General features: G+C 37.6%; 1 protein-coding gene across 2 annotated transcripts in view; it reads left to right on the plus strand.

The window, feature by feature from the left end:
- Window positions 1–8,823, plus strand: part of DSC2 (desmocollin 2) — a 43,157-nt gene that overhangs the window by 21,094 nt on the left and 13,240 nt on the right. For both annotated transcript variants that reach the window (XM_006150578.3, XM_014588638.2), the window contains exons 10-11: window positions 239–495; window positions 622–764. In XM_006150578.3, the coding sequence (XP_006150640.1) occupies window positions 239–495; window positions 622–764 (400 nt within the window). The remainder of the gene's footprint in view (window positions 1–238; window positions 496–621; window positions 765–8,823) is intronic.

Below are 8,823 nucleotides of genomic sequence, written 5' to 3' on the forward strand. Positions count from 1 at the left end.
TTTTTTTTTTTTTTTTTTTTTTTGGCCAGCTCTTCTGCTCTTCTGGCATACTGCATCAGTTGAAGGAGTACCCTTATTAAATTTACCATCACTATGATTTGGGGTATATATGTAATCTTCTCATGACTATTCCTAATACAGCACTTACATACTGCCAAATTTAACAAGTTACATGTACTAGTTAGCACTGCCAACTGTTAAATGGTTTAGTCTGATTTTCAACACATTTGTTTTGAAGCCACTGAATTACGAAGAAAGACAACAGGTGACCCTGCAAATTGCTGTAATGAATGAAGCTCCGTATTCTAAAGAAGTCAGTTCGAGATCCACTATGAGCACAGCAACAGTTACCGTGAATGTGAAAAATCAGGATGAGGGCCCTGAGTGCAACCCTCCAGCACAAACTGTCCGAATCAAGGAAAATGCACCCATAAGCACAACGAACAACGGATACAAAGCGTATGACCCAGAAACAAGAAGCAGCAGCGGCATAAGGTCTTCATAATTTTATTTTAGTTAACTCTAAATTCACTGTCTTAAAAATTTGTAACTTATTTTGATACCAGTATTATAATTTGACTTATCATACATTTCGTTATTTTATTTCACCATTACTAACAGCTATAAGAAATTAAGTGATCCTAAAAATTGGGTTGATGTGGATGAAAATTCAGGATCGATCACAGTTTTAAGAAGTCTGGATAGAGAGGCAGAGTCCATCAAAAACGGTATATATAATATTACAGTGATTGCATCAGACAAAGGTAAGAACTTTGTTTTTAACTGCATTCTCACTTTCTATACCTCCCCAGAATACCACATAGAATAATTGAGAGATTTTATAATTTATTGCTTCATGTTTGCCTTCTAATTACATCTTCAGTTTTAGATGTCATGAGAAAATAGTCTGGTTGCAGAAACACTTGAAGCCATAATTTATTAAAATGAAATAATCATGGAACCAGCAGGTGGCATAGTGGTTAAGAACACTGGACTCCCACATGGCTGACCAAGATTTGAGTCCTGGGCCGGGCGGTTTGCTTTCTCACTTTCCGTCTCACTCACTCTCACTTTCATTTTTTTGCTCTGTCACTCTGGTCAAATTAAAATAAGTAAATAAGTAAATAAAGTTAAATAAAATAATTCTTTAAAAATTTACATAATCATTAACATTTGAGAAAGTTACTTTAGTAAAAGTAGCTTTAATTTATTTATTAATTCCATTAAAATATTCAAATTGGAAAATTCTTTACAGGGAGAATACACTTGTCATATAGTACACTTCTAGAACACAGTTTTAACTTTTTATAGGAAACTAAGTATATTTGGAGGCTAGAATTCTGGGCAAGGACACTATGTGAGATAAGTCATAGTCATGATTCTGTGTGAAGTCTTGAAAAAAATTCTGTTTTCTGGGCAATGGTTTCCTTATTTTCACTACAGCTATTTATCAGACAAAATTAAATAAAGCCTTCTACCATGTACTACAAAAATTAGAGGGACAAACACTATTACCGTATTAACAGCCATATAAAATGTAAGCTTATGTTCTATTTGTCATGTAAAACTGGGAGAAATATGAGTAACAGTGAGCATATATAAGGCCCATTTAATGAATAAATAATAATTTTATCATACCATGCATTTGAATTTTTTACCTTTGCAAAATAAATATTCTAACCATAATAAATACATACTATTACACTATGGCTTGCAAATTTAGATTTTAAAGATGATTTTTGAAAGATGTTGTAAATACTCCAATTTTCTCCAAATTGAAGAGAAATGGCTCATGTGCATTAATTAAATTGGTAAGGTCATAATCATTATTGATTTATCTTCAAGCAATGAAAGACTATCCTTTAAGGTCTTGGCTTCTCTTATTATCTTTGTCAGGAATATTTTTTTTTTTTTGTCAAAAGCAAATGAAAAGCAGAAAAATAACACGAAATCAAATTCATTTTTTTTACATTTTTAACAGCACTTGGGAGATGGTTTATTCATGGATGAGACAAAAGTTAGTCAGAAATTAGATTTTGGCTCTCATTTTAATCTGCATTCTTCTGTATTGCAGAAGAAATGGAAAAATTGAGAGATCCAATAATTCCGTGAAGTGTAGATGAAGCACTGCTGATCACCAGGGAGACATAGAATAAATACGTGATAGGCCCTTTCAATTCTTGTCTAAGTTTTTTTTTATTTGTTAAATGAGAGAAAAAGTTAGACCCAAAAGGGCCTTTACACAGTGATCCACCTTCACCCAACCCCCATCATAATATACGCACACACACCTAGCATGTATCCATGCTAAGAGGGCTTAGGACACAACAGGACCAGGATTCAAACCACATGGTTAGCCATGTCGGATCTGGCTTCCTTAACCACTAGGTCTTGGGGCCAGGCCAATTTTTTAGACTTTCTGAAGACCTCTATGTCTGTTCTTTCCCACATATTTCTGAATATATTCTGTTTTTATTGCCTTCTCCTTTCCTAAACATGGGTAGGAGGGCTTCCAAAAGTTCAAAGAAAATATATATTATTAAAAAGGAAAACTACACGTGAATTTCAAAGTATTTTTGTACTAAAATAAACCTGCCCTTTCATTCTACTTTTTTCATGATCTTTTCCAGGTTTCTCCTATTTCTTAAGCTTTGAGTTCTGTTCCTCTTTTTTCAGTCTAAATTTTATTGACAGTTTATCCCAGTATTTTCTCTGTACAGTCAAGTTTTAGGTTTCTATATTTCCTGTCTTATTCTAGCTTTTGGTAGTGGGTTGCCTTTAAATTTTTTAAAGCATTTGACAGAAGAATATTGTGCACATAAAGTGCATAACCACAGGTAGTACACTTTATATGACTTCATATTTGGAATTGGCATTTATCCATGTAGAATTCTATTGATATTAGAAGATGCCTTTTTTAATGGCTATACTCTGATAAGAATCATTTATTTATCAACAGACAAAAAACCAGATGAATTAAATATTTGAGACAATAAATATTCTGTACTAATTACAATGCTCTACAGTATTGGAATTTAATGTTTGAACAATTCTATTTTTTAAATTAAACTTATTTTTTAGTTGCTTGAGGGTGTATGTGCTTATCAAAGGGAGAGAGAGAGAGAGAGAGAGAGAGAGAGAGAGAGAGAAAGCATCCCCAGTAGGGATGGGGCATTGCCAGGCTGTGATCCATTCTCCTCAATTTCCCCATCCTGTCAGGATTTGGAGCACACATGCTCAGCTTATTTTTCAAGCTGCTAGGGCTGGGATTTGAACCATGGTCCACTGTGTGGGAATCCAGTTCCCTTACCCACTCCCTTAACTAGCCTACCTGGATGGTTGGAATGAGCAACTCTGAAGGTTTAATGGGAGGGACATTCAAGCATTTATCACAATACTAGAAGAACAAACATTCCTGAGGTTGATTTTTAAAGACAACACAATTAGGAAGATTCTATAGATGAGTCATGTGCCCCCAAATCTGAGTAGACCCAAAGGGGAAAAAAAAAATATTCAAACACCCTGCAGTCCAATTTTCAGAAAGAACAAGAAAGGAAAACAGAGCATGAGGTTGAGAGACAGAGATTATTCTGCTTTCTCTCTCTCTATGTTTTTAAAGTATGCCAGGTAGATAAAATGCCTATTTCCCTGCTTCCTTGGACTAAAATAAAAATTTTGGAAGTTGTCCAGGATGGAAGGTAGTTGCATTGTTTCTTGCTTCTCATTTCCTTCTCTCCTATTTCTGTTTTCTATTTACCGAAGTACATTCTTTACAAGTTCTTTTAATGGTAGCATGTGGACTTTAAACTCTCTTAGTTTTTTTGTCTGAGAAATGTTTTAATATTGCCTCACGCTTAATTGATACTTGAAGTTAGTTTAAAAGTCTGAGTCCAGAGCTCCCTTCTCTTAGCACTGTGCAGATATTATTCCATTACCCTTAGGCATCTCTGTTTGCTTACTATCCTATCAATCTAGTTATTGTTCCTTTGTAGGTGATATTTCTAGGCAGCTTTTGTAGTGCCCAAAGTTTATGCTTCACAGTGTTTTGTTTGTTTGATTGATTTTTTAAAAAATTTTGCCAAAGTGCACATGCACTTGCCAGAGAGCAGCAGAGAAAGAGAGAGAAACGGAAGTGAAAAAAATACCTCCACCTCCAATCAGGGAATGGTCACGTCCCAATCCCGTCTTCGTCTCTCCTTCCTTTCAGGATCTTGGGCATGCATGCACATGTGTTGGCGTGTTTCTCCAGCTGCTGGGTCAGAGACTTGAACCATGCAGCTGGCCGTGTGGGATCCAGATGCGAAACAAGCATGTCACAATCTGGTTTCTTGGGAACCAGCAGTTAGCGTAATGGCTATGTCGCTGGACTCCCACGTAGTCGACCGCGGTTCGTGTCCCGGACCCGGTGGCTTAAAACTCACGCCGGGCGCGTGTGCGTGCGTGCCCAAGATCCCAAGAGGAGAATGGAGGAGAAGGGATTGCGGCGTGACCATCCCCCCTGGGGGGTGATTTCTCGCTTTCTGTCTCTATGTCTCTCTCTGTCTGTCTGGCGAGCGCACGCGCCCTACAGTGAAAATCTCTCCAAAAAAAAAAGAAAAAACAAAACCAATCTGGTTTCTTTGTACAGTTTTAGTACAATGTGTATACTGTGAATTTGGTTTATCTAGTACTGTAGCCAGAATGTACTTGGAATATGAAGAGTCATATTTTTCCTGAATTTTAGAGTATTTTCAGTAGTATCCTATTTAAATATGGCTGCTCTAACATTCTGTCTATTCTCTTCTGGAGCCCCTGTTAGATGAATGTTGCTGTTTTATTTCTACTAGAGTTCGAGCTGTCATTTCACTGTTGTTTAATTAGTTACCCTTCTTTGTGTCTTTGGATTCTGTTTCAAAGATGTCTTGCTGGCATAGAGTGAATTGATCTTCTCTCTGACTGGTGATTTTTGTTGGCTCTTTTTTTCTTTTTTCTTTTTTCCCCCTTTTGTTGCCAAAGGGCCTGTGTGCTCCACAGAGAAAAAGACAGAAAGAAAGTAAACACCTACTAACAGGGTGTGGTACAGCACAATCCTCTTTCCTCCATTTCTTCATCCCGTGAGGATTTTGGGCACACACGCACACATGCCCAGCATATTTTCAAGCCACTGGGCAGGAACTCAAATTGCAGTTGGCTATGTGGAATCCAGCTCTCTCTCTCCCCCTCCCCAAATTATTTACTTATTTATTTTAGAAGTTTTTGCATTAGGGCGTGTGCACTCGCCAGAGAAAGAGACAGACAGAGACAGTGAAAAGGAAAGTGAGAATTCACCCCAGGGGGATGGCTATGCTGCAATCTCTTCTCTGTTCTCTCAGGATCTTGGACATGCACACACATGTGCCCAGTGTGAGCTTCAAGCCACCTGGTCTGGGACTCAAACCACAGTTGGCCATGTGGAAGTCCAGTGACATAACCGCTAACTCTGCTGGCCCCAGGGATCCAGCTCTCATAACTGCTGGGCTCCCTGGTTTTCCTTCTTAACAATCTTGTCATCTGGGAATTTTGATTTGCAGGACTACATTAAATGGGAGGTGTTTGGTTTGTTTCACTTTACCCCCTTCTTTTTTTTTGTTTGTTTTATTTTATTTATTTACCTTTTTTAAATACATTCAATCACATTGTTTAGCTTACAAAGTGAACATTTCAATATGTGAACATTTCTCCCCGGCCCAGTTGATCAAAATATCTTCAACAGATAACACTACCTCCCCGCCCTGACAATGCTCTGTCCCCGTATCCCCCCTTCTTAACTAGCTGTCTTGCAGCTGCTTCCACCTCACCTCAAACACTTATGGCTCATAGCCAGTTCTTCACTTGGTGGCCTAGTGCTCCTGACCCATGATCATGCTGGAGCTATCACAAGTCCAGTCACTGCCATAGGTGCCATGGTCAAGGTTCTGAGTACAGAGCTGTGCTTGGTCTTCCAGCTTCCCCAAGGTGGTGTGTGCCCCAGGTTTTTTCATTCCTTTTCTCTACCTCTAGTGTCTAAGGCTTCCTCGTTAGACAGATAGAATAAATAACTTAGAGGCAGAATTCCTGCCTTTGCATTCAGCTTCAGACTTCAGAACTACTGGGTTGTTGGAAAAGGCATGACACATTTTTACATAGAAAAAATACATTATGACTTTTCCAACACCCAATACATAATTAACTTGTTACTGGCCCCAGATTTTCCAGTGCAGTGCCTTGTTTAGAGGGGTTACTCAGCAAGTTTTTATGAACTATGATAGTTGAATTACTTAAGCTACCACTATGATGATGATTTCAGTTTACAAGTGATAGTCTACTTCTGGAATCTTCTACCTTTTAACCATGTTTATGAACTATTTTTGTTTCAATCTTCCAAAACTATATCATCTACTATTCAATTTCCATGCTGTAAAAGTTTAAGTGCCTGCTATATCTATCAATCATCTATCTATTTATTTATATATGAATTATATAAGTTTATTTATATATAAATGATAGAAAGATAGGTATCTGTAAACTTCCTAGTCTGGCTTTTAAAGGCCCCTAGCTCTTTTGCCCCTAGCTCTTTTCTCTAGTGTCAAGACTCACCCGTATGTCTTCCCCTTCATTGTCTACAATAAGGATGTGTTTAAAATGTTTTCTTACTTTCTTGAATTTCCCTGTGCTTTTAACATATATCAGAAGTGTCTCTGTTCATACTTTCTTGCTTCCTCTTCTTAAAAAAATCAGTCAAAATTCAACATCTCTATAAATGTCTATGGTGACTGCAGTGATTTAGTGAATGAATGCACACGTTGGTAGTAGTTATTATCTGTACAACCCATTTGAAAGTAATACTGTTTTTCTTCTAAACATTCACTGAGGACACAGAACCTGTGAGTCTTCTGGTCACTACAACTTATACATTATTGATGCTTCCCACCCTTTGAATTCCAGTTAGAGACTTCTGATACACAAACACAGAGAATGTGGAGTCTGACAAAAGTTAATGGTATATATTTTAAAACATTGATTTGCCTTTTTCAACATCAGAATGTCTAAAATATTGTTTTTTCTTGATGAGATAGAAGAATAATTTACAGTGTGGGGACCACCAATGAAAGGCGACAAGTTTCTCGTTTTGGTGTGGTGGGAATGAGCCTCTCTAGTGTCTTTCTCTCATCCTGTGCCAGTGTTTCTTAGGTGTCTCACAAAATCCCATTCCCACTCCAAACACACACACTCTTAGACTAGGTCTACTGCAGTCACTTTCTAACATGGATTTCTCCTACCTGCATAGATTCTATACATGCTAAGAGTTTTTCAGGTCACCAAGGAATTCCCATTTAATGAAGGTTGGTTTCCCAGGACAGAACATCTCAAATAGAATGTTTACTAAGGCATTTACAATAACTGTGAAAGGAAAGGGAGTAAGATTGGGCAATAAGAGACATCAAGATACCACACAGGCCAAATGACAGCCTCAGCTAATCCCATGGGTAGACTGAGCCAAGTGGCTTTTCAGAGTGGTCCCAAGTTGATCCTCTGCTCTCTATGACGTGGTCCCAGGTTGATTCTCTCTTACTGCTTAGTCAGTGGATGTAAACTGCCCAGAAGGTCATAAGCTTTGGCAGAAGACATCTTCATGGAAGATGCTGAGAGTCACCTCAGCAACTGGTACAACAAGTGCTTCACTCCAGGGGGATCTTGTGTGCACCATAGTGCCCACCACACTAGCCTTCCTCTCTGCCACCATGTTGATTTTTGACCATTTTGTGACTAAGGGATTCTTCTTGGGATTTTCCCCCCCAACTTGGTTCCCAGTGTGTACTTTCATTTTGAGCCTAGAAGGATCTATGGTGATAAGAAAGGCTAACATGGAGGCAACAGCTCTCCATGGCCACCATTACATCACTCCCTACCCGAACTCTTCACTCTTCAGCACCTGCTCTGCTTGTACTTTCAGGGACCAGGTCGTGATCTGGCAGCTCTCCAGAACCACTGTAAACTGAACGGGGTTTGCATTTAAAGGGCTCTTAAATGTTTTTCAACCTCATGCTTTCTTTCAGGGAATAGAATTCAATTTTCTGTAGTGACAAATTAGAAAAGAATTATGGAGAGATAATACAAAGGGAGGATGGGATGTGGAAAGAAAAGCAAGGACCTGGAGAAATAATGTATCTTTTCTTGAATCCTGCTCTGTGAACTAAGATTTTTTTTAGGACTTTTTTCTTTTCTTCTTTTTTTTTCTTTCTTTTCCTTTTTTTTTTCTTTTTTTTCTTTTTTTTTCCTTTTTGTCTTTTTACAATATTCACATGTGAGTGTATGTATAATTGTATATGTGTGTGTATGTATGTGAGTTATCGACTGTTTTTTCTTGGGAAGAATTAATCTTAGATTTCCCTTTCTACTTATTTCAGGTCATAATAGTATTTCTTTTTAAATAGTGTTGATAGGAGGTGTTTTTTTCTTGTTGTTTAATATTCTGACAGCAAAATCAAACTTTGGCAGCAGTATGTTATGCAAAACTTTGTTATGTTAAAGATTTACTGATGTGTGAAATCATCTAAAGGCACAGGAAACACCGAGTGAGGAAGCAAGTCCTCTAAGGAAGCTTTGAAGTCCAATAAGCTTAGCATCAAATGCTGACTGCACCACTTACTAGTTATGTACATCAGACTATGCTATTTTTTCTCTTTCAGCATTGATTTATTCATGTGTAAAATAAGACTATTTAGAGGGACAAATGACATAATGAATGCCGTAGAATGCACACTATGACTAATAAGTTATGGGTTGATTAGTTTCATTATTATTATTATTATTATTATTATTATT

The sequence above is a fragment of the Tupaia chinensis genome, unplaced genomic scaffold (assembly GCF_000334495.1).
Source record: "Tupaia chinensis unplaced genomic scaffold, TupChi_1.0 Scaffold000290_1, whole genome shotgun sequence".
NCBI classification, from domain to species: Eukaryota; Metazoa; Chordata; class Mammalia; order Scandentia; family Tupaiidae; genus Tupaia; species Tupaia belangeri.